The sequence below is a fragment of the Piliocolobus tephrosceles genome, chromosome 11 (assembly GCF_002776525.5).
Source record: "Piliocolobus tephrosceles isolate RC106 chromosome 11, ASM277652v3, whole genome shotgun sequence".
Lineage (NCBI taxonomy): Eukaryota > Metazoa > Chordata > Mammalia > Primates > Cercopithecidae > Piliocolobus > Piliocolobus tephrosceles.
The window spans coordinates 111413785-111440321 of NC_045444.1; the positions used below are offsets into that span (position 1 = coordinate 111413785).

General features: G+C 38.7%; 1 protein-coding gene across 4 annotated transcripts in view; it reads right to left on the reverse strand.

Moving 5' to 3' along the window:
- The window catches only part of DOCK10 (dedicator of cytokinesis 10), a 279809-nt gene that overhangs the window by 184452 nt on the left and 68820 nt on the right, over positions 1–26537 (reverse strand). Inside the window, exon 1 of one of the 4 annotated variants that reach the window (XM_023222403.1) lies at positions 84–323. The exons of the other annotated variants lie outside the window; for them this stretch is intronic. Within the exon in view, the coding sequence (XP_023078171.1) occupies positions 84–188 (105 nt within the window). The 5' untranslated portion in view covers positions 189–323. Of the gene's footprint in view, positions 1–83; positions 324–26537 lie in introns of those variants that run through there. 4 annotated transcript variants of the gene reach the window in all.

Sequence of the window (26537 nt, forward strand, 5' to 3'; positions counted from 1 at the left end):
GAATACCACTGTAGAGCTAATCATTTTGAAAGAAAGGATTGAAGGAAAGATGGAAAGCAAAACATTGACATTTGGATACCTACAGAACTAAATCTGTGAATTTCTTCTTGGTTTACTCTCCTCACTGTTCGTCTCTTCTTCCAAAATTCACTGGGCTCCCGTTTAAAAACCTTTCCTCGAAAGCTCATCGTATTGCTGTAATTTGAGTCACAAAATATTTTAAAATATCAATGTCGTTAAACCGTTTTCTTCTAAAGCGTCACCAGGCTGAACAAATCTTTCTTCTTGGTAAAAAGGGAAATGCTCATGCTACGTGAATGTAACTCAACAGAAAGGAAAGGAAAGCTGTCAAGTTACCACTTCCTGTGAGTAACTAACTACCAGCTGTTCAGATACTGCTTTTATGCATATATCCTCCCACCTCACCTGCAATAAAACAACACAAAATGACTTTGGACGTTTAAGAGAATTGCTCACAGCTAAATAAACCATATGATGTAAAACCACCCAGGGAACCAAATCAAGATTGAATTGAACAGTTAATTGACAACAGGGCTCCATGGCTGTCAAAACAGCCACTCAAACTTTATCATTCTGGCTAGACCCCAAAAGTCAACTGTAATAATATGGCTGAGGTCTGAGAATTGTGTTTAAAGCATTTGCTCTTGTTAAGTGTAGACTAAATAAGTGATCGTCCAACGGGAGTTCCCAAAGTGATTGCTTAGGGAACAAGAAGAAGACATCAGAATTTTTTGTATATTGGCTATCTAAATAAAGAAATTATGCTTGACTATTATTTAACAGAATACACACAGACATAGGCTCCTTGAATCTGTATGTCAAATAGTTACAAAGAGTTACGGAGTTAGTTCCCTCATCTTTAGATCTTCAAGCCCTTCCTCTGGGGCTATGCTATTTAAAAGTGCAGTTCTCCCCTCTAACCCACCCGGATGCTCTTTCTTGTTTTGATTTTCTCCACCACAGTCACTGACATGGAACACAACTGTACAGTTTACTTATTTGTTTTACTCAGGGTCTGTCTTCCTCTACCAGGCTGTACATTCCATGACCATGTGATTTCGTTTCCTTCACTGGGTCCTCAGTGATTAGAACACCCAGCACTCAAAAGGCTTTCAGTACAGATTAGTTAAAGGTATGTTTAATAAAGAATAAATGAGGAATTTACATTTATTATGCTTAACAATGAACCTAGTCTCATATATATATTGTGCTTTGAAATATTAACTATTGATAAAAGCTATATAATTGATAAATAGATATACAGTATAGGAGTATGTTCAGTCTTTTCTACTAGGCAAGACAAAAATATTTGGAGGCCACAGGACTAGGCTGTTCTCTTTTCCCCAGTAATAATTAGATTTAGTTGATAGACACACATGTACCCCAGGCCGGAGCCATGCACCTATCTCTACCTTGTCATGCAGTGATTTACGCCAGAGAGGGAAAAAGGGATTCTGACTATTCCTGTCTTAGCACAGAGACTGAGAAGACCTTCTTTTGAAACCAATCAGAAAAATAGCATAATGTTATAAAATGACAGCTGGGGAGATAAATTATTTCATTACTTTGTAACTGGCTTAGCTGGCAAACTAAGGATTCCACCAAGCAGAAGTCTGTTGATCCCCGGTCATTCGATATTTAGAAATTCCACCATATGTCTTTAGTGCTAAACAGATTTCACTCTCAAAGTAACTCTCTGACATGTGACAGACAAACAGGTACATTATAGTACATACAGAATCTTCAGATTTATTATTTTTTCCTTATATGGTGTTATGAGAGTCTGACTCTGGATCACCTGATTTCCTGGGGTCAGATTATGTGTGTATGTTGATGGCTAAAAATAGTATTTTACAATCCCTTTTAGATCATGAGCTCATTTGAAAATCTGATAAAAGCTATGAACCCACTCATCAGAAAAATATAAGCACTCAGAAAATGTGCATGCATGGTCAAGGGTCACAAACTTCCGAAAACCATCTGTGGATCCATTCAACAGCGGTGCCTTAAATTTCTGAATCACAGTTTTAGAAGATGAGCATACTGCCTTATAATAAAGCGTTGAATAATCTTGAGACACTCTTAAGTGACTTTCTGCCTGTCTAATATTTGCATCTATTTTGTCCTCTATTCCTCTTTAGGCGCCACAGTTCTTTATCCTAAAGTTCCTCCCACTTTTCAACTTCTGCAATACGAGAATGACTCATTTCTCCATTTCCTCAGCTGCTAATCATAGCTTCCTGAAATATTGGCAAAAAGAGGCATCACCCGGCAGCATATGAGGATGTTAGATAGACAGAGTCTGTGTTGATGCAAAGTGGGGGGGAAATCCAGCAGCATGGCCTTGAGTGTTCCATGGGACAGCACCGTTGGGCCCTCTATGGGCTTTCTTCTCCTTATTTCTAGACCAAGCCTGTTTCTCAACCATACTATGAGACACTCCACCCCATTCCAACACTTTTCTTTTCTGCTTTAGTTTTAGAAACATATAGTTAATCAAAAGTGCTAGCTAGGACAATGGGCAAGAACCAGTAATAAGGAGCAATCAGATTTGTTGGCTTAGTTACGAGGAGATGCCTCCAAGTTCATTAGAAAAGAAATCCAAGACCAATAAATCATCAGAATTTATTAAGTACTGTAATCAAGGCATCACTGAACTTCGTGAGAAAAATAAAACATCTTTCCTCGTTTTAAGAAGCTTGTATCCTACAGAGGAGTCCACTAGAGTTTGAAGGAGTCTGGGGAAGCTTTATAGAAGAGGTATCTCTGAGGTAGGCTTTGAATAATAGGTGGGAATCAAAGAGATGAATGCAAAGGAAAGCATCCTACTGGAAAGGAAATATAGCAGAGGGGACGCATCAAGGTAGAATGGTTAAAATTATAGAATCATCTGTGATTCAAATCCTGGATCCATCACTTCCTAACTATGTGTCCTTTGGCCAATCACTCACCATTTCCAGGCCTCAGTTTTCTCATCTGTAAAATAGGGATAGCACAGTCACTACCTTATAGATTTGTGGTGAAGACAAATAAAATGACATCTTAAAAATATCAGTGCATTGCCTTGCCTGGTACATAGTATGCATAACTATTAAGTTACAACAAAGGCAAAAAGGCAGGCCAAAGCAGAATATTTAAGAAAGAATTAGAAATTTGCCTGTCTACACTCCAGGGCTAAATAGGAGAGGAGAGATGGAATCAATTGAAGGTAGAAGTCAGGAGCTAGTTCATGGAAGGCTTTGAATGCCAAGATAAGGAAAAGTTTCCACTGTATCCTGAAATCGTGAGGAACCGCTAAAGGGTTTTTGAATCATAATTACAATAGTGCTTTAGAAAGATTCATTCGGTAGCTACATGCAGGCTGGATTGTAGAGAATTTGATCCAGAGATGGTGTGCATTAATCTAGATATTAACATAGGGTGGTGGAAGACAGAGAAGTAGGCAACAGAAACATAACCATAAATTTCAGGGAGATTACAAAGATCTGGCAGTAAAATAAAAAATGAGAGCTGAAATTTATTGAGCAAGTACTATGTGCTGGATGCTGGTCTAAATTTTTTATGGAACCTTATTTAAACCATCCAACAACCCTGTGAGGTAAGTATTGTTAACATTGTTAGCACCATTCCAGTTTTACAGAGGAATATTTGGGATCTGGAGAAATTAAGCTATTGGCCCAAAGTCAGCAGCAGAGCTGGGATGTAAACCCAGGGGGTCCAGTTCCTGAGCCCACCGTCTTAGCCAGAAGGGAAGTTCAAAGATGCCAGGAGGTTTCTGACTGGCCATGAAGGAGATGGATTATATGAGTGAGGGAAAAAGGGTGGTAAGAAGGGAGGGTTTCCCCCCTTTATTTAATGTGCAGTGCTGATTTAGACATGTTGAATACTGCATCCAGAAGATCATCAAAAGGGAAAGTTCAGCTGTTACAAGTATGCCTAGAACTTAGGGAAAAGCTAGGACTGAAGACGTGGAACAGAAAGTCATGAAAAGAACTAAATTTAAAAGTCTAAAAGTAAACTGAATTTTTGGAGAACAGAGTCACAGAATTAAGAACGCACAGTCTTGAAGTTCCTTTACATATGGTAGATGGAGGGCAATTCAGGAAATACTGAGAAGGCAAAGAGATAAAAGGGGAAACTACAGAGGCATTACAGAGCCTCCATGTCCTTGACAGGTGAGATTAAGGAAGGTGGTGCATGGCACCTGGACAGAGATGGATGTAGGGTCTGGCAATGTCTAAAAAAGATTCAATGTGAGAGACAGGCTGAAAATGAAGGACCTTGCAGTTTTGGATCTAGACATACTTATGCTTAGATCTTCAGCTGTCTTTTAGGTAACCTCCAGCAAGGTATTTGACCTATCTCTGCCTAACTCTTATATGTAAGGATAGAGCAGTTAGTATATAGCTTGTAGGGTTGCTATGAAACAATATATGTTAGTCCCTGAAGTTGAGAACAAAATACATATATGTGTATGTATAATGGCTAAGATTCCTATATGTGTATATACGTAAACTATATGTGTATATATACTATTATATGTGTATACATAACTGTTATATGTGTATATTATACACATTATACTCAAACTAGATATACACAAATTATACACAAAATATAATATATATTATACACAAACTATTATATGTGTATACGTAAAGTATTATATGTGTATATACGTAAACTATTATATATACATATATATACATGCATATATATGTACATACAAAATGCACAGTCTCACACATTCTTATATAAGGATTCAAAGTCTGGTCCCATGGTGTCCAGTCAGAAAGTAAGTTTGCCATTTTCAATAGGGAAGTCTAGATGTTTGGAAATTAAGTAAGATGGGACACTTAACCATGATTAGAGACATGGGAATTTGAATGCAAAGATGTCAGAAACCTAAGGAAAAGTTCTGGCAATCTGTATTAGTTTTCTATTGCCACTGTAACAAATTGCCACACATTTAGTGGCTTAAATCAACCTCCATTTATGATCTGTTTTCACGGGTCAGAAATCTGCATCCAGTGCAGCTCAGCCGATTCTCTGCTTGGAGAACCACAAGACTTAAACTTAAGTGTCAACAGGGTGGTGTCCCTTTCTGGAGGCTCTAGGGGAGAAGCTGTTTTCAGGCACATGCAAGGTTGTTGGCAAAATTTATTCCTCACAGTCACGGGACTAAGGTGGCTGTTTCTTTTCTGTCTGTCAGCCAGGGGTCATTCTTAGCTTTTAGAGGCCACCCACATCCCCTGACTCAAGAACTCTTTCTAAACCAGAAATAGCCGGTTGAATCCCTCACGCTTTGAATCTAACTTCTCCTTTTGCCTCATCTTCCCAACATATCTCTCCTTCTGTATCTCTCTGCTGCAGCCAGGGAAAAAAGCCTTGGCTTTCAGGGCCTCATGTGATTAGACCAGAACAATCCAGTATCATTTCTCTGCTTCAAGGCCACCTGATGATCAACCTTAATTTACAACTGCAAAGTCCCTTCACAGCTGTACAAAGATTCATGTTTGCATAATCAGGGAGTCTTTAAAATACCATCTACTACAGTCTTATTCTTCAATTTTGTACGCGTGTGTTTTAATTTTAACATCAAAGATGTACTGAGAAGAAGGTGTAGACAAGAAAGACACTTGGCCTTTGGTTGTGGTTTCCACTGACCACGGAGATCCAGGTTACAACGGGTCTAAGAAATGAGTGGGAGGAAATGGAAAATTGGCTTCTAGATCATTTACTGGAAAATACTGGCAGTGAAATAAAGATGAGAAGTCGAAACAAAGGAAAGAAGTTGAATGGAACAGGAGAGCTCAACAAAGTTGGAAGAAAGGAAGAAAAATAATGGTGGAGGAAAGGCAGAAAACAAAGTCAATATACTATGTGAAAGTCCTTTTTAAATGCACAATTATGCTATATTTTAACATGCTCAATTCTAATCATTTTCAATTAGATAGGCTATCCGATCTGGAAATGGCATCATCGCTGAATCTAAGCAACCAGGGGGCAGAAACCTGGCTTTCATTGACAATGCATTTGAATCCATTCCATTAAAATGACCCCAAAAGTACCATTAGGAATTTAGAGTAACTAGAAACATAGTGGTTAAGATTTAGACACATGTACATGATGATAGGATTCGCAAGTCCTAAACTGAGCAATTGGTAAGGCACCTCCTATTCATCTCTGCCCATTTTAGTTGTTACTTCCTTATTACATCTTATCTTTATTCCAAGTTTTTTAACCTGTTGAGCTTTTTGGCATTTGCTGTTGATTACTTCTTCATTATTGCAGAATGCTTGGATAATTCATTTTATTTTTTTCTCTTCCATTTCCAATAGATTTCCCCATTTGCCTGCAGGTTAGTTTGCTGCACAGCCTTTCTGTCATAGGAAAAACAAGGCTGGTCCATGGTGCATCTGCAGGTTCAGCTCAGCCGCTGTACACCCTGCTTAAAGGAAGTAAAGCAGTAAGTAGCTACTTCCTCCTTCACTGTGGTCTCTCCTGAGCCTGCAGAAGAGCTCTTAACGTTAGTAGTACTCAGGCTCACTGCTTCCTGCTAGAAAGGTCAACCCAATTGAGCAGCTCCAAGTTACCAATGAGCATAGACTTCTCTGGGGGAGTTTAAATGAACACGACAAAACCTCATATTTCTAAATGTAGAGTTTTCAAAGTGGACAATGTCTGTGAAATATAGGTTGGGGCAAAGGTAACTGTGGTTTTCGCGATTATTTTTTAAATGGTGGTTTTTTAAAACGGTGCTATTAAAAATTACAGCAAAAACCACAATTACCTTTGTGCCGATCTAATAGTTTAAAGTATTTAGAAATTTCATGGAAAATAAAGGGTGCTGTGCACATGAGTGAGAATGTAGATGAGCCAACAATAAAAGAGACTGCAGTTTGTGAGTGTGTGGTGCATGTGTGAGTCTGTGTGTGCACAGTGTGTGTGTGTGTGTGTGTGATGCATGCTTACTGTGTATGTGGGGTAGATGATATGCGTTTGCTGTGTATGTCTGTACATGTATGTAGGCATAAAATTATCTTGATTGTATTAAAATAACATCATACTCCATTCATAGCCTTTCAGACAGGTATAAAGTTGTAATATTTGCTCACAGTACTGAAATTCAATAGGTTAGAAAATTCTCTAAATGAGAATTTGATGGGAGAGGGGTTTGGGTAGGTAAGAAATTCATTTCTTATAGAGTTTACTAAACCCATCTTAGAATCTGATAGCAAGCAGTGAAGGAGTTATACTTTTTCAGTAGTGGACTTTATCACTGGTCAGAGATATCCACTTCCAGAAAAAAGTTACAGTCCAGAGATATGCATGTATCTTACCAGTAAGTATCTTAGTGTGATATTTAGAAAATAAAAAACATTGATTTCGGGGTTTATTCTTTTCTGAATTTCCTGTTGGGCATTTAGTTAATTATCCTTTTTGAAGTTTTTGATATGTTTTACTAAAGGCATCCAACTGTATTCAATAAGTCATGTGTATTTTAATATTTCCAGCCTCGGCCAGCTCTGCTGTTGAAAATGGGAAATCTCTAAGGAACAAACATTTATTCTTATGGAGACAAAACTCTAACTCACATGCCCTTGCCTCCATCCTCAGAAGCCAGAGCATAACAATAATGACAAGGACAACAACAAAAATACCACAGCTAGCTCATAGCATTTCTAAACGTGTTTCACACAAATATATATGGCTGGACTGCTACTGCTCTTTACAGAGGCATGCAGCTAGTTCTCACCTAGAATGCAGTGTTCTTTTCCTATTAAAAAGTAATCAACTCCAAAGCAGTATCTTTTTCATTATACTATTATTCCTCTACCTTTTTAAGAAAATGAAAAGCATTCCAAGCTGAAGCAGAAGATTTCTTCCACACATGAGCAGGTGAAGACACACAAATAGAGCCTCCAAGAAGATGAGGCTGAGGAGATCTGAATCAATGCAGTTATCTTTTATCTTACAGGGACTGTTTTCCAATTGCATTTTCCCTAGAGACAGAGGTATCCTGTCTGCTTGCTGGCTTGGAGCCTACTCCAGCTTCCCACTGCTGGCAAAGTTAACTACATACCAATGTTATTTCCTTTAAAATAAAGCAAGCACCTAAAATTGCCCTCCTGTAGCCATTCCAACTGCTCATTACCTTGCTTTCAATATGAATGTCACTCACTGTTTAATAATTACCCTGAAAAGCACATTGTATGTAAGTTTTGTGGGGAGACTAAGGTCTTTCAAATCCGTAGAGCGCTAATGGAAAAATTGGTCAATTTATGGAATATCAGCATTACATATGCTTTATTCTTGTGGCTGTCTTTTTACTGCAGAAGGATTTGTCTTTATAAGTGGAAGGCAATAAAGCATTCTTAACCCTGGCAATTTTGAGAAGGAAACTAATTGTCATGTAAATGCAAATTACTGAGTGTGAAGGCAACCAGATATTTAGACCAACAATCTATTGCTAGTGGATCAGATTGTTAGCCTAGGTACAATCTCTGCAACCAGTCCACTCCACAAACCACTTCTTTGATGGCACCGTAATGCACTTGTGTCTTGTAAGGCCTCCACCAGGAGACAAAGCTAATACAATACCTTGATTTAAGTGTTTAATGCCTTGCATTGTGGAAATTGGAGAATAATGGTAGGGTCTTCGGTTTGCAAACAAGAGCTTTCTTTGTGTTTTGCAGATAATTAATTTTTGGATTTCCTTTACTCAACTGTGCACACTGCAGTAAATTCTTGACATTTTGATGTCCAGTAGTAAAGGTCCCCAATTACAGGACAAATTAACCTCTGGGTATCTGTTCTGCACCTCACTTGGTAAAAAAGAAGAACTCAAATAGCAGAGAAACAAGAACTGGATACCTCTAATAAGGGCACCCATACCTATTTAATCTAGTTTATGAGAAGGACTCTCTGTCAAACATTGCTCATGTCTGTCCAGTGCCAGCAATCAATGATAAAGAGATAATTAGAAGAGACAAACTATACATCGTCCACATGGGGAGATGACGGTACACATAAAACACAAAGGGCAGAAACGAAGTAACAAATGAAGAATATGGGTTGCAGCATCTGAAAACAAAGGAGAATGTTGTGTTGGCCAACGTGAAGCAGGAGTTCTTCATACAAGCACTGAGACTTGATTTGGGACCTGGACAATAGTAGGACTTTGAAAGTTACTACTACACAACCCCAAGAGAAGAGACTCTCCAGTGTTTGTAAGAATCACGTGGATAAGTTGTTAAAAATGTGGATTCCTTGACCCTATCCAGGAGCTCAGTAGCTCTCAATGGGGTGGGGCGGGGGGGGGAGGGGGGTGCGGGGGTTACTAATCTGGCTTTATAAAGACCATCCATTGGCAGGCATGGTGGCTCATACTTGTAATCCCAGAACTTTGGGAGGCCGAGGTGGGTGGATCATTTGAGGTCAGGAGTTCAAGACCATCTTGGCCAACATGGTGACACCCTGTCTCTACTAAAAATACAAAAATGAGCTGGGTGTGCTGGCACGCACCTGTAATCCCAGCTACTCGGGAGCCTGGGGCAGGAGAATCACTTGAAGGTGAGGTTGTAGTGAGCCAAGATCGCACCACAGCACTTCAGCCTGGACAACAGAGCAAGACACTACCTCAAAAAAAAAAAAAAAAAAATAGAGCATCTAAGTGATGCCTGTTAAAGATGCTACATGGACCATACTTTGAGAAACAATGCCTCAGAAACTGGTTCACCTAATAGTTTTCTTAGGCAGAAAATCATATAATAGTGTCCTCTGTGGTACTACCTCCCAACACAAACTCTTTTATACTGCACTGAGGTCTCGTTTATAAAATCAAATATTATCTTTTCCTAATGTATCCTCAGTTGGTGGAATTAACTAACCAGCTGGATCACGCTGCATGTTTGGGAAATGGAGGAGAAAACCCTGCAATAAAGCCAGCCTCTTCACTGGCCACTGCTCTGCTTGGACTTTGTAAACCTGGTCATGCTGGTCATGTCCCTCAGGTATTGTCTGAATCAGGGTTTCTCAAACTCAGCACTATTGACATCTTGGACCTGATCACTTGTTGTTTGTGTGGGAGGGTGTCCCTTGTATTGCAGGATGTTTACTAGCATCCCTGGCTGGTCTCTAACCATGGATGCCAGTAGCAAACTCCCTGCCCTCTGCTGTGCCCATCTGTGACAGCCAACGAGGTCTTCAGATGTTGCCAAAACTTCTTGGGGGAGGGGAGGGGAGGGAAAAATCTCTCCCCAATCCTAGGTCTAAATCTAGTCTTTAGTGTTTTTTTTTTTCTGGATACAGGGTCTTGCTCTGTCACCCAGGCTGGAGTACGGTGGTGTGATCATAGCTCACTGCAGCCTTGAACTCTTGGGCTCAAATGATTCTCTTGCCTCAGCCTCCTGAGTAGCTGGGGTTACAAGTGTGTGTCATCACACCTTTTTTCATTTTAATTTTTTTCGAGGTGGGGTCTTGCTATGTTGCCCAAGCTAATCTAGAACTCCTGGTTTCAACAGAATCTCTCACCTCAGCTTCCTGAGTAGCTGAGCTTACAGGTGTGAGCCACCAAATCCAGTATTTCCTTGATGATGGCTTTCAGCGTCAGGGATCTCCTGGCAGACGGTGGAGATTTCTCTTCAGACCAGAGTTAGTACCTCTTGAAAGCCCAGCTGACTTGCTTGGAAGAACCTCAGACCTACTGCCCTTCAAATCAGTGCCCTCTTTCACTTCTCCACATGTCTCAGAATCCACTATTCAAATTAGTGCATAAGCCTAGGTTTCTGTTTCTGTTCTGGGATGTCTCTATTAAAATGCAGCTTCACTTGCCTGGAAAAGCTACAAACCCATTACAATCTTCAATAACTTAGAATAATATCTCAGAAGAGGCAAGCTGATCACGTAGGCAAAGGCCCAACAAACTGGGGATGAGGATACACATTTCAAGCATGAAAGCATGTCGTTGGGAGTGTGGTGTTGGCCACTGTGGGTAAGACCACTGCGCTGGCCTTCCCTCTTACTTGCTGGGTACCTCTGGGTGACTTCCTAACCTCTCTGAAAATGAGTCACCTTATCTGCAAAATAAAGATAACCACAGTATCTACTTTATTAGATGTTGTGAGGCTTATTAAGAGAATATTTGTGAAGTGCTTAGTGCCGTGTGTGGAATATAATAAAATGCTCAGTGGATATCAGTTGTAAGTCTGATTATAAAGTAATTGTGTTGAGGTCATCTTGAGCTGGGCTGCTACAGTGTATGGTTTATGAGTACAGGGTGATCCTAGCTGCTCATGCATTGAGCATTAGGAGGAAGAGCTTCAGGCACAAAAAGGGCACCAACTTTGGGCACAAAAAGGGCACCTCGAAAGTGGCAGTGAAAGGAATAGGATGCTTCAGAAAGGAAGGGAGTAGCCAGAAGACCATTTGGTTTGGATAAGGATAATTAGGTTAAATAGCCTCTATTCCCCTGCACACTCACTCCTTCCATAACTGACCTCTTTGTGTTCATTGTGTCTTGCAACACTGGATGTTTCATTTTTAAATCCCCTCTGTGCACAACTATAAAAGGTTCCAATTATCCTATTTCTGTCATCTCCCTTCATCCCACAAAAAAGACTCAAATGCCAAGGAAGTTAAGAAAGCCAAGTTTTAACCAATATCATATGCTTAAAAAAAAAAAAAAAAAAAACTTCTCATGATTACTTTTCTGCCTAAGCGGGACTGTAAATTCCCAGAGCAATAAACAGTATCCTCTGTATGCTTCAACGGTGCAGGGTCTCCTACTGGCATGTGGCAAATACCAACATGCTAATTACCAATTTGATGTTGTGAACAACAGAAAGAGTATCGCACTTTGTTTTCCCCCCGTCTTCCTCTTTTTCCTTTGAATACATTTCCAAGGCCACTGAAAGGTATTAAAGTACACTGACAAAGAGACATTTAATCTGACTTTGTTCTCTTTTGCAAGGGTATCATAGATTGGGAAGGAGATCCTCTACCTAGACTGCATCAAAAGCTCTTCGGCAGCATTTAAAATTGGCATCCTTCTTGCTTTGGTTGGCATTAGGGAACATATTTTCAGGAACCAGTTCTGAATTTGCGTTGACTTCTTTCTCACTGCCCATAACTACAGAGTGGAGACTGCCATGATAAGCCATTTCTTTTCGTCTTTTAGGCAGAGTGCATCTCACTGCATTCACAGTGAGGAGAGCATTGGATGGCACCAGGAAACCTGTATTCAACATCTATTGCTGATGGGTTGAGTGACCTCAGGCAAAACAGTAACCTTTCTGGACTTCTTATCCTGAAGCTTTTCTTTTTAAACTCTAAACTTCTATGTTGGTGTGTTTTTAAATAAAACAACTTGTATCAGCCATTTCCAGGTAAACATATAACTGGACCCCCCAAAATAAGCCTTTGTTATTTTCTTTATTTAACCTTAAAGGCAAGAAAAATGATTTTCAATCAAAGCTCCTCTTTCTCCACATTTTGTTCAGATGATGCACCCAAAAAGATGCTACTGTCTCTCATTCCCTGCTTTCAGCTGGATTCCACTTCAGAAGGAAACAGCTGTGCCTTCTCACTAGATGACATTGCCCTTGACATGATTTGTAAATAAAGCACTGGAAATAATTCTGAGGCTGTTTTCACACCCACTTAATTTATTGATAGTATCTTGCTTAAATCTGAATATTCAGTTATACATTTTTAACATCTCATTACTTTTGCCTTGAACGCAGCTGCAAAACAGAAGCCGACACTGGGAAACCCTTCCTTTCCAACAGGCCTGATGTTCAGTTTTGTCCCCCTCTGCTCTTTGGGTTGACTTCAGTGGTCATTGCTAAGACAGTCTTTGTATAAAAGCCTGAGCTTTTCATCCGTTGGAGAAAAAGGCAGAGTCAATATGGGTGTGACATATACCGTTCTCCTTGTTGTGGAAATTGTACCTTGATTTTCCTATGGGGAATGTCTCAGAGGAGGCACCTTCCGGAGCACATCAAACAAGGTGACCTGATCTCACCTCCACCAATCAGATTGCTCCTTCTCTGAACTTGAAACTTGAATGATATATAATGACAGAAAACAGCCATGATTTATACCAAAGACAGTGTCTTGAATGCTGCACATTTATTATTATTATTATAATTATTACTGCTATTCCTATTGTTCCTGGGTCCTGCTCCCTCCTGTGCTTTGAGGCCTCTTGCTGAGCTCCTCCTCCAGTCTGAGGGGCTTCCCCAACCTGCACTCTTTATTTTCCTTGATCTAGCTAAGGTCATGTTCTTTTTACAACCATATAACTCTTTGCAGCCATATATTTATTTACACTGTAAATGGGTACAGATATTGTGCTAAGTATTTAGGAGAACCAGAAGAATAAAATAACTTCTTTGCCTTTACAGAGCTTAGAGGAGGTGGTTTGGCAGGTGCTGTGATAAGAGATTTGCATCAGAAAGTACTAAAAGTCAAACAAATGAAAATTTCATTATCATGTCTTCCATAAGTCCTTGCAAGGGCCAAAAAGCAAACCAACTAGATGCTCATTCCCTTTCCTTCTAAATACTCTTCCATGCAACTTTATCATGATGTTACTAACATCATCATCCACCTACGTGATAACATTGGAAACCTGGTACTCATTTTCAACTTCCCTTATCCCTTATGTGCACAACGAACCCATCACCAAGTTCTAATGATTGTATGTTTTCTTGTAATCCTCCTCATTGCAGCAACTTCCCTTGTGAAAACTAGGTCTGATCAGGTTATTCCCAACTCGGAGGCCTTGAGTAGCATCCCTTCTTGTCAATATCAGTGTTTCCCCAACTGTGTTCTAGAGCTTCACAACATGTTAGCCAGGGTTACAGAGAAGAGATTTACAGTGGCAACTAAACTTGAGAAATGTTGCATTGAACAGAGCTAAACTGACCTTCTCACTGCAGAATTCCTCAGAGTTCTAATTCCCATTGTGCAACACAACTCTCTCTCTAGTCTGTAGTATGTGATATTTCCCATGCTTAGTTTTGCATAGTAGCATTTTCTTTTCTTTTCTTTTCTTTCTTTTTTCTGTCAAGATGGAGTCTCGCTCTGTTGCCAGGCTGGAGTGCAGTGGCGCAATCTTGGCTCACTGCAACCTCCGCCTCCTGGGTTCAAGCGATTCTCCTGCCTCAGCCTCCTGAGCAGCTGGGACTACAGACATCCACCACCACGCCCAGCTAATTTTTGTATTTTTAGTAGAGACAGGGTTTCACCATATTGGCCAGGATTGTCTCGATTGCTTGACCTTGCAATCTGCCTGCCTCGGCCTCCCAAAGTGCTGGGATTACAGGTGTGAGTCACTACACCTGGCCACATAGTAGCATTTTCTTACAGCACACTTCTTATTCTGTGTCACACAGTTTGGGAAATGGTCTGTGCAACTGGGACACAGTGAAACAACTAGTGAGATAGAATTTCAAATTTTTTAGCATAAGATGTCAGTGACATCTTCTCCAGGGGGAACAGGAATTGCAGGAGCTTATTGAGGAGCCATGAAAATCTGAACTAGGGCAGATGCCAGGTTGCTTTGGTGCTAAAACAAAGCTTTGACAGCATAGTGGCTGGCTGACAGGCTTCAGGGCAAGACCTCTGCACCTGTTCCAATTTTGGTCTGTTCCTTCCCTGTAATGAACCCCAGTCAAATCACTCATCTCTACCAGGAATCATTTTTCATAGCAGTCAGACCAAGATACTTGTGCCCATCAGTTAGGGGAATGCATAAATTAAATAAATACTTCAAGTTATTTTCTGAGATTGGACAAAAATTGACACATAATTACGTATGTAGCATTGGGTTCACTGAGTTTCTGTGACATCTCAGCATAATAGAGTGAGGCATGAACAAATCTTCATGGATGTATAGTAAGCACTAAATAAGCACTGTAGTCAGCATGGAAAATAATTTATGACCCAGTTAAGGGGAATATATGGAACATGAGAGTCCACTCTCTACTCGCTTTCTTCAATAACCGGTGGTATCTCTGGTCTGCTTTGCAAACAGATTTTTAAAAGGATTTGTTGCTTTTGTTGCATTAGTACTCACATCTCCTACTTGCATTATGTTGCTGAAAATTAAATTAAGTGTCAGATATTTATTACCACATTCCCCTTTTGCTGTTTTACAGTCAAGAAAAGATAGTCTGACTTGTTACTATTCAATTATACCTGTGGAAATCTGTCTGAATTAGGAGCCAAAATGCAAGTTTCTCAAAGTCAAAAATATAATCTTTAATCCTACATTTACATTAACAGCAAAATCATTTTCCACTCATATCAGCCAAGTATATTATAATGGATTGCAGACATTATAGTTCTCACTGGTACCCTGAAGTTGGAATACTGAATGAAAGTGAAACCCCAATGAAAATTTAAAAGAGAATAAAAATTAGGCAGCCTAGGATTCAAGTTAGTCCCACAGTTGTGTTTTTTCTGCCAAAAAATGTTTTAAGGTACATGAATTTGTTGCCAGCATTTAACAATTGGGAGATTTTTCTATATGAGCCCTGGTTACTAGTTTATTTTGAAAAATTCGAGATCTGACCATACTGATCCCACCTTTTAATCTGGAAACTGTTGTCCAAGCTGAGTGGTGGCTAAACCCTCTGGACGGGCCATGCCTGCCCTAGTTTGCTATGCGACGCACCAATCCGATTTGACTCCTTGTCTAGCCTGCCTCACTTACTCCCTTCGCGGCCTGGTGGCATGGAGTTTGGAACCCCTAACTTAAGGGTTTCACATGTAAGACCATGTCTTTTGGGAAGAATATTGCGACTGAGACTCTGATCTAAGCCTTGCCTGATCCCTCTACGTTAGACAGCAATCCTAAGGATTTCTACTGCTGTTATATTCGCAGTTAATACAGGTCTGCAATAGATCAAAAGTTTACTCGTGAAGATTTCTCAAATGTGAATAATGTGCCAATATTTTGAAGGTAGTAATAAAATTGTGTTTCTGTTCTGTTTAGCCAGAATGCCCTCTCCTTAAATGTATGGGACAAGAGAATATTTCTTGTATTGATTAAGCCATAGTAATCATTACGTTGTACCAAAATTTCTTCTTTAATTTAAAAGAATAAAAATCATTTTGAGGCAGAGTCAGTTCATGTGAGAAATCAGTGCGGCAATTAATGGCATGGCTCAAAGCCTTTTCATGTAAATGATGAGAACGTGATACTAAGCAAAACTTCCAAGAAGTGACAGAGATTTGTTTTAAAGGGGAAGTAAACATTTTCAAGTAGTAATTTTATATTAAGAATGAAAGAAATATAATTAGGACTTTAGCATGAAAGTTAAAGTTACTCAAATTTAAAATTTTCAATTACTTGTCTTTCACAATTTAAGAAAAGGTGGATGCAATGCCAGATTCTCATTGATGTTCTTCACCTATTCCTTCATTATCTACATTTTACATTCCTTTTTCTTCTTGCAAAGGGAAGAATTTGATGTACAGTCTAACTGACTATTGTTAGAAGAAAGCTAAACTACAATCACATGTTTTCACAATTTGGTCTAATTTTTTTTTTCAAAAGAGTCATTTCTTACATATTATATTTTCAAAATACCTATTTAAAATGTTATGTTTGAAAGGAGAACTAAAATACAGGATGCGGAGGGTGTCAGCGGAGGTGAGACGTCTTATGTGAGTTTTCCTTGGTGAAATTTAGATGACTGTATTTAAGTGGATGTAATAAAAATACGTCATAGAATTTAAAGTGAATTCGAATATGTCATAGAATTTAAAGTGAATTAGAACAACTATAAATAATAAACTGCTGTAATAATAAAGGATAGTTGATGATTGGTTAAATTTAATGTGTTGTTCATTTTCTAAATGCAAATGATTCTTTAATACAGCTCGATCTTAAAATAACAAACTTCTTTGAAAGCGATACCACATGACTCATCAGTAAGTCTTTACTGAGGGCTTAAAGAGGCACAGGAACCATGGGACTAGGAATAAAATCGTGATTTTTCTATAGCTTTAAATCTTGGCCTTTAAGTATGTGTTCTTTCTTTCTTCTTCTTCATCGTCATCTTCTTTTTTTCTTTTTTTTTAATAGAGACACGGTCTCGCCCCGTCACCCAGTCTGGAGTTCAGTGGCGTCATTATAGCTCACTGCAGCCTCAAACTCCTGGGCTCAACCCATCTGCTTACCTTGGCCTTCCAAAATGCTGAGACTACAAGTATAAGGCACCATGCCTGGCCTGGCCTTTGAATATTTCTAAGAAAAGGTGATGACTGGTGTTGAATATTTCAAATTAATGTTCAATTTCACCTTTTGGTAACATGCCCTCAAAAATGCAGATCTCTTTTCCTTTCTTTTTCTTTCTCTTCTCCCTTTGGCCACTGAACCTCAAAAGGGGAGAACAGCCCAGTTATAAGAACCCATACTTCAAGGATACAAGACATTCTTTTGAGAGAATGATTCACAACGGCTCTGGGTAGAGACATAGGACAATGTGTTGCCCACTAAACTACCAAGTTATTTCTAGTGTGGATGTCCACAGCAAACATGCTTCTCTTTGGTGGTTTATGTCAATACCACTATATCAAATTAAAAAGAAATTCTTTTGGTAGAAGTCAAGAACTCTCATTAATCAACTTTTCCATTGTTTGCAAAAATATCAGCAGTGAATAGGGTTGATTTTAGAAAATAATTACATTGTGCATCTCATGAGGCACATTTTTCCAAAAACATAATCATTCAGCCTTTTTGGTGTATTGAATAAATAGCCCATTCAATAACTTTAACACTTTAACACTTTAACTTCATAGTGTGTGCAAAGTTCAAGGAGGTTTGGTGATAATCCTAAAAGTGCCCAGATTTCATGTTGCGTCAGAGAGGGAGCAGAGCCTGGCATGTAGGAAAAGTACATGTTTTCTGATTGAATGCCTAACAGTAGGCATTCTTGGGCACCCTTTCAAGGTTAATGTTCCTACACAAGATGGTTTTTTTCTGCCTTTATCTCTGAGCATGATTCTGTATATAGTCTATGACCCAGTCCTTCTTGGATGGATTCTTGTCTTATTTATCCCTCTATTGAAACCTCATGGTACTTTCTTTGTGCTTTTCTTGTGGAAATTATCTTATTTCCCTTTAGATTGTATTCACTTAATACAGGCCAAATGCCTTACTGCTGTGATATCTTCTTAAATACACAGATAGTAGCTTAATTACCTTTCTAAACTTTAGAGAGTTTAGTGTCAGAACTTGAATATAGCAGGTGCTCTATAAAAGAAATTAACTGGCTTCCGTAAAACTTGCATATAGCATAAAATACTGGTTAAGCCTAAAATACTCTTTCTTGAGAATTTATTTGAAAATTGTTAGGAAAAAAGGTAACTTAAATTTCACCCATTTATGTAGGAAGAATCAGAAGGCATTATATAAAACTCTGTATTTTCTTCTCACAGTATTATTTTTAGGGAAATAAATTTCAGTTCAACCATGTCCCTTATATACAAAAATGTACTTTTCAAAGAGCCACATTTAAGTGCTGGGAGAAATGCTACTTTGGGAAATTGGAATGTATTATTAATCACATTGCTGTGGCTTCCAGTGAATGTAATTACTTACTATCTATAGCAGAATTGAACTAATTGATTAACATTCTCCTATAAACATGCAAGTGGGCACAACAGACTCTCTGACGCCTTCAGATATTTGGCAAACATTACAGAGTGTGCAGCCTATACACCATCCACTCTTAGCCCTACATTCCCTCCAATTTGATATGAAAGACTTTTCTGAAGGGCCTGCATATTCTTGATACTTAAAAATTACATCGGCAACTAGGAAAGCACAGTTGGATGGTGCCCCTCCCCCACTGTGGCCCTTGTTTGTCGCCTTATTCTCCCTATAGAGAGATAACCTTATTTGAAAATAATGGCTTCTTTGCATTAGCATGATACATCACAGGCTGTTTTGAATATACAAAATAACCATCACCAAATGCTTCACGGCCTGTTAAGATTTATGTAAGACTGACTTCTTCTTTTATGCATGTGTAAATTCCAGAATGTAATTTTCAGGTCAACAAAAGGGAGATGTTTGCTTTATCGCTATTTTCTAGAAATCTCAAGTCTTTATTTCCTCCTTCTGGAAGTCAATAAGACTACAATCACCAATATGGGAATTATAAAACTTGATCACACAGCCTTTAAATTTGAGTTGTTATCACACAGCATCCCTGAGAAAGAGGAGAGTAACTCTCATTTTAAGACATAGAAAAATACTAAGTGTGAGAAAGAGTATAATGGGCTACATATTAAGTTTCTTTGGACCTACGCCTCAACACTTGCTGGCTTTATGGCCAATTATATTTTATTGAGGCTGTGAACAAATATGGATAAACCTTTCATACCAGCAAGCTCATGGGAATAAAGTTAAATAGCTCATCCAGAAGCAGGTACTCAGGTGAAAAAAAAAAAAAAGTAGAGGCTCACATTTCATGGTATCAAGATGAAGGAGGCAGGAATTACACATGTTTGCCAACTCCTTCAGTCTAAAATATTGTAGGTGCTAAAACAAGAGTGCATGAAACGACACTGTCCATTGTTCATGGAATATCAGGACCAAATGGATAAAGTTCGCCCTATCCTCTAGTTTTTTTGTTGTTGTTGTGTGTTTGTTTGTTTGTTTTTTGAGATGGAGTCTCGCTCTTTCCCCCAGGCTGGAGTGCAGAGGCACAGTCTCGGCTCACTGCAAGCTCCGCCTCCCGGGTTCACGCCATTCTCCCGCCTCAGCCTCCCAAGTAGCTGGGACTACAGGCGCCCGCCACCACGCCAGGCTAATTTTTCTGTATTTTCAATAGAGACAGGGTTTCACCATGTTAGCCAGGATGGTCTGTGGTATCTCTTGACCTCGTAATCTGCCCTCCTCGGCCTCCTAAAGTGCTGGGATTACAGGTGTGAGCCACCGGGCCTGGCTGGCCTATCCTCTTACCTGGTGTTAGAAAGTTTGCCCTCAGATGTCTTAATGATCTCCATAACAAGTAAAATTTCAGGTTTTGTCCAATGGCTTGGTTTTGGGTAGGTCAACCCCAAAGTATTATTTTATAATCAGGTCTCTGAAGTTGCCACTTTACTTGGTGACTGTGACAGAAGAATGTTATAATAGCGAGTACAATAGGCCTCCTCACCAAATCACAGCAGGAAATTAAGCCCCAAACTGGCTCTGTGTTGTGTGTACTACACCATGATCATGTTTAGTTTTCTAATTAGAAAGACCTTCTCTTAATGAGTCAGATGTTAAGTGTCATGGAAATCCATATTGTAAAAAAAAAAAAACCACATATGTAGTTGTTAGTAGTGGTTATCCGTAGGGATCTGAGAGGAGTGTGGAAATATAGGGAAGAAGTTTGAAAAAAATGACCTCAAATGTTTTCACTTTTTATTTTATACTAGTATGCAGTATTTATACTTTTTGCATAGTATATACTTCTTTTACAATGTAAAAATATATAAAAAGAAAAAATGGAGAGGCTTTAGTCTGTCTTGATTTTTTATACTTCTGCAACTGCAGTTTTCTAATACCTACTCATTATGTATTTTGGGAAAACATCTAAATGGAAATCACAAGCTGAATTTTGAACTGAGTCCTCTAAATCTAAACTTTTGAACATAGAGTAAGATAACCATTTGGAGAACAAAACAATGTTAAATTTAAGCCATGATTATGATTGTAAAAGGGAGCACTTGCTGGGAAATCAAGTATGTGTGAAACAAACATGGCAAGGAGAGAGCTAAGAGAAAATGGTATGTTCAGTATTTTTGCTGACCGAAATAATTCCCATGTGGTATTTTAAAAAGAGCACCAGAAAATGACCTCCAGGAACTAAGAATAGTTTAAACTTTTGATTCATAAAACCACAGGGAATATGAATCAAGGAAGACAGTCCCAGGCAGGGCAGGTGCGAGGGCTGAGGAAGCTCAACCCCACACAATAGTTCTCATCTGCAACTTCCCCAGCCCCTCTCCCTAATTTCCCCACTTCAATGCCTGGCCTTTGGCACACAACTGCTTTTAATCCATTTGGTATTGAGTATTTGGGATTTGGAATTCTCTGTAAAATGGTGATAATTTGATATTTACTGTAGAAGTTGAGCGATCAAATGAGATAGCTGCCAAAATTTATGAATTCTAAATCAATCATTTCAAATCTTTACTGTTTTTACCTTCCCAAGGTTCTAAAATAACAGATTCAGTCCTAACTAAGATAGTAGATTACTTTTTCCATACATACAGGGTCCATTTAAAAATCTGGTTACCAGGATAATGTATGTAATACCATAAATGAGTCTTTATCCAGCTACATGCTACATGGTATGTGTACATGCAAACATTTCTAGTGCATATATGGATATGAACAGGGCTGAATGTTTAAAGGCAACACAAAGTGTGAACGTCTCTTTAACTGACTGTAAAACAAACCGAGCCACAGACAGACACACACTTAGAACTATCCCCTACACTTCAACCAAACAGAGGCAGAAGATTGGAAAGGTGAATTCAATGTAGGGCTTGCCAAATCCAGGCAATAAGGAGGGCTGCAGAGCGGCACAGTGTTTTCTATGGAACCCCAGGGCAAAGCTGTTCAGCTGTGATTTTTTTCTACTTTTCAGCGGTCTGTTTGAAATTAGGCTCCTGGCTTTTGCCAAGGAAGGTTAAAAACGTGCACTCACGTGAAGCAGCAGCAGTCCTCTCAAATGGGGGTACCAGATTTCTTGTTACTTTTTAATTCACTCAACAATGATATCACTCCACATTCCTAACGTTTCTCCTTTCAATCTCCACCTTTAAGAAAGTCATTTGACGTCTTGGTGATCTTTAACGACCTTAACCACATCTGTAGCAAATATCTTCTAAGAACAGATCTGAAAAGCTTCTGTAGGTGAACCTGGGCGATTCCAAAGGTCCTTACCGTTTTGTGATGAACAATATATGGTTCATAATTTTTTTGTTATAGTTGTGCAAAAAGAAGATGTATTTGTGATGAGACTTTTTATTCCCCACTTCTTTGCAAATGAGTCCTCCAGGGCTGTTCACTGGTTCATTTGCCTGGAGGTCAAAACAAAAGCCTCCGATGCCCATTATGCCAGCCCCTGAAGATGTGATACTACCCCAGTTGCATTAATTACAGATTTGCCATGCTTCACTCAATTTTCAGAGCTAAAAGAAACAGATATGTGTAATCTTTAACTTGAAACCCATCAGCATTCTTTTCAACAGCATGGGCAAAAATGAGACAAAATATGATAGCCACTGTGAAAGAACCGACATCTTTAAGGAAATAAAAACCAGGGTGGAGAAATGACACTGACTGAAGTGTCAGGTTGTTTTAGAGTGATAGAAAAGCAGGCTGGTTTTAAAGCAAACCTTTAAATAGTCCCCTTTAACAACTACAGGCCACTTTAGTTTCATACTTCATTTCTCTCCCTGCTCGGGAGCCTCTTCCTTGCCTACATCTCTCCTTGTCCTTGATCCCTTTCTCTGCCTTTTGGCTCACCCATTTCCCCTGGCGGCTTCCATTTGGGGAATATCACTGAGTTCACTAGCTTTTCCACTGAGTCCTCTTTTGATCAACTCTGTTCACCTGATGAGTGTTCTATTTAATATTCTAGTTTCCTTATTAGTGGAGAACTGAAGAGTAGTCACTGAAGAGTATCAAACTGAAGAGAACTGAAGAGTATCAAAATGTCTCCCCAGAATTAATCCAATATAATAAACAGTATGTTTCTACTTGTAGAAGTAAGTACTTAAATTTCTATGATGCAGGTGGGCAGCAAGTATTTTCCTCATTTTACAGATTAAAAACAGGTGCAGTGCCTCAGTGATCCAGGCACTGTGGTCAGCGTTTTTACTCAGTTTTCATTTAGATCATCAACAGCTTCGTGAGGAATTCCTATCATGCTGCAAATAAGGACACTGAGGCTCAGGGAACTCAGGGAATTATCCCAAAGTCCTACAGTTCTCAAATGGCACAATAAGCCTGATATCAATACCCAGATTTTGTCATTATGTGATTCTGTTTCTGTTCTAGCACGGTATTTCCGGATTCAGAGTTCTGCAAGATGACAGAGATAGACGTCTGTTCCCAAAATAGAATTCTATAAACCCTTCAATCTGAAGAGATTACGACAAAGTGATTTTCCCTTTTTTTCTCTTTGTTGTCTCTGCCATGGGACCCATGAGCCCCCACAGTTACATTCGGTATCTCCACAGCATCTGTTCTGCTCATTGCTTTACTCTACAGATTAACTTGAACTCATTATCTCTGTATTTAATCCTTGAAGAAAAGTCAAAAAACTAGTTTGGAGCAAGAATCCCTAGGATGGAATTGGCTTTCATCTCCCAATGGATTTATTCCTCGAAGATAACCAGAAACTGGATAGAATTTGCTATGCTATTGACATTACTTTGTAGTTTTTAGCCAGCATCTATGTAGTTTCACTTAAAATTGTGCACATACCTTGGAACTATAGCTCATTATTTCTGGATTAAGAGGAGGAAATACCATGTAGTTAAAAAGAATGTGGGTCTCATCATTTTGAGACCTGAACAAATACCCTTGTTCTGCCAGCAACTTTGTAGAAGCCACAGATAAGTCAATTGACCTGTTTGGCCCTGGATTTCATCTTCCAATGAGGCAGCTGGATTCTATAACATCAAATTTCTAGCATTTTATTATTCTATATAATCTATATTAAAAACCCTGACTTTTAAAGAGAAGTACCATTTGAGCAGAATAATGCCACTGTATTATTGGATATTAAACAGAAAAATGCCACTGCAAGAGATCCCAGACCTGAGTCAACAGAGACAGGGAGGGCAGGAAGGGGGCATGGTCAGGTTGCAAGAGGAGAGGGGAGGTAGGTGGAGTGAAAGAAGTGGGCATGGCCAGATTGCAGGTGAAGAGAGGAGAGGAGGTGGGGGGGATGGGAGGAATGGGCGAGGTTGCACTGTAGCAGGGCGTGCAGTGAAAGAGGTGGGCGTGGCTGGGCTTTCAGGGAAGGTGGCAGGTACACATTTGCCTAGGGCCACACCAGATGGGTGACTTTGGACAAATGCAGTAACAGCTACACCTGCATAGTTCAATGCAGCTGCCACTAGTCATAAGTGGCTATGAAGTCCTTGAAATGTGGTTAGTGTGACAAAGGAACTAAATCTTTAATTTTATTTAATTTTGATTTACTTTAAGAATCAAATATTTTATCCAGTAACTGGAAAACATTTAACTAGTTTTGGAGAAACCTTGGAATATGAGTTTACTCTTTCAACTATAAATTTTATAAAATCTGAATACTGAACAAATGTTTGTGATTAAACATTTAGCATCCAAATGGAAATGTGTTGTATGTATATAAATGTACACTACATTTTGAAGATTTGGTGTGAAAAAAGACTATCAAGTATTGTAATAATTTTTATATTGATTGCATGCCAATATAATAATAGTTTGGATACATAGGTTTAAAGAAAATATACTATTAAAATTAATTTGCTTTTTTTTTTCTTTTTCAAATATGGTCCCTAGAAAATTTAAAATTACATATGTGGCTTACATTATATTTCAATTGGTCAGAGCTACTCTATGTGCTTTAATTTCTTCCTTAACTATACTGGAATAAAAATCACAATATCCTTCAGAGTGACTGTGGCAAAAAAAAAAAAAAAAGAATACCAAGCAAAGTTTGTAGCAAAGTGACCATCAGAATTGGAAGTGATCAACAAAGAACTATTATTTTTGGACATTATTTCCATGTTTACTTCCTCCAACTATTTATAAAGCAGAATTTTAAGATAATCTGTGGGTTACTCAGTTAGTTCTCATCAAGTGTATGAAAGCAAAGAAGGTTCTTGATTACCCAGTGACCAATACTAAGGATGCAGATAATCTACCAAGTGAATCCATATTCTTTCCACCTAATGTATTCCTAATTTCTACCTTTATGACCCATAAGATATGGCTTGCATTCATTCATTCATCAAACCTTTGATTGAGTACCTACTGGTAGAAGAATCAAGAGTCTGTAATTTTGCATTCTTAAGTTTCTTAATGATTACAAATCTGTAATAAAAAATCTACTCACATTAAAAACATTGAGATAACTTTAAAATTACACATGAGATACAATCTATTCTCCATCTCTAAATTAATAAGTTCAGTTGTACTTACTGAACGTAAAATGCATTCTCTCTCACCTGATTTTTGACTTTTCTTTACGATTGTGGTGGTTTTAAATTCTAAACATTCAAGATTTTGTTCCTTATAATTTTTAAATTTGGCTTAATTTGAGAACCATAAAATTGAAATTAAATGGTTAATTTCAGTTGTATTAAAGGATGCAACATTCCTTTAATAAATGACGAAAGGAAAACAAGAAGAAACTAAAAGTTAAATTTTGGAAAACTGGCAATTAGTGGATAACACAAAAGAGAACTCAAATAAACTTATGTTCTTTGAATAATCTATTTGTGTGAATAATCTGTTCAGTATTACAGTACTCCCATAAATAAGCTAACTTTGAATTTCCATTTCCACACATTTTATGAAGCACAGATTAAGTTTCTGCTTAACAGTTCGATTCTTTTTTTCTATAACAATCCTTTAAAGTAAATTAAGTTTGTAAACTTTTCTTTGTTTCGATAAGACAATATATGCAATAATAATAATAAAAAAAACTTAGTGAGTTCTTACCAACTGCCAGGCACTCTTACAGGTCCTTTACTTGAATCCACTCAATGACTCCTTAAAACAACCCTGATAGATAGTATGGTAGGCAGAACAATGTCCCTTTAACAATGTACATGGCCTAATCCCCAGAACCTGTGCCTCATTTACATTGCAAAGTGTAATCCAGGCTGCAGATTGGAATCAGCTGATTTAGAGATGGGAGCGGCACCTGGATCATCCAGGTGAGGCCAATGTAATCACAGGCGTCCTTAAGAGTGAACGAGAGAAAGGTGGGAGAGTCAGAGGTCAGAGTTGGAGAGTTGCTGGAAGACACTATGCTGCTGGCTTTGAAGATGAACCAGGACCACAAACCAAGGAATGTGGGCAGCCTCTAGAATTTGGAAAAGGTAAGGAAACAGATTATCCCCTAGCGCCCCCAGAAAGGAATGCAGCTCTGCCAATTTTAGCCCAGTGAGATCCGTTTCAGATTTCTGATCGCCAGAAATGTAATACATGTGTTTTAACTGTAAGATAATACGTGTGTTGTTTAAAACTAAGTTTGTGGTCATTTATTACAGTAGAAATAGGACACTAAGGCAGATAGGTACCCTCACGACTCATTTTACAGACGGGGAAGCCAAGCTATACAGAATTTAAATAACTGACCCAGAGATCACACTGCCAGTAAGTGCTTTTGTAAGTCACTCAGACCCACACATCCTGGTTCCTCACCCATGGCAATGCAATGTAAATCAGGGCTGGCACGTGGCATTTTCTCACGTGGTTTCTGGGTATGGAG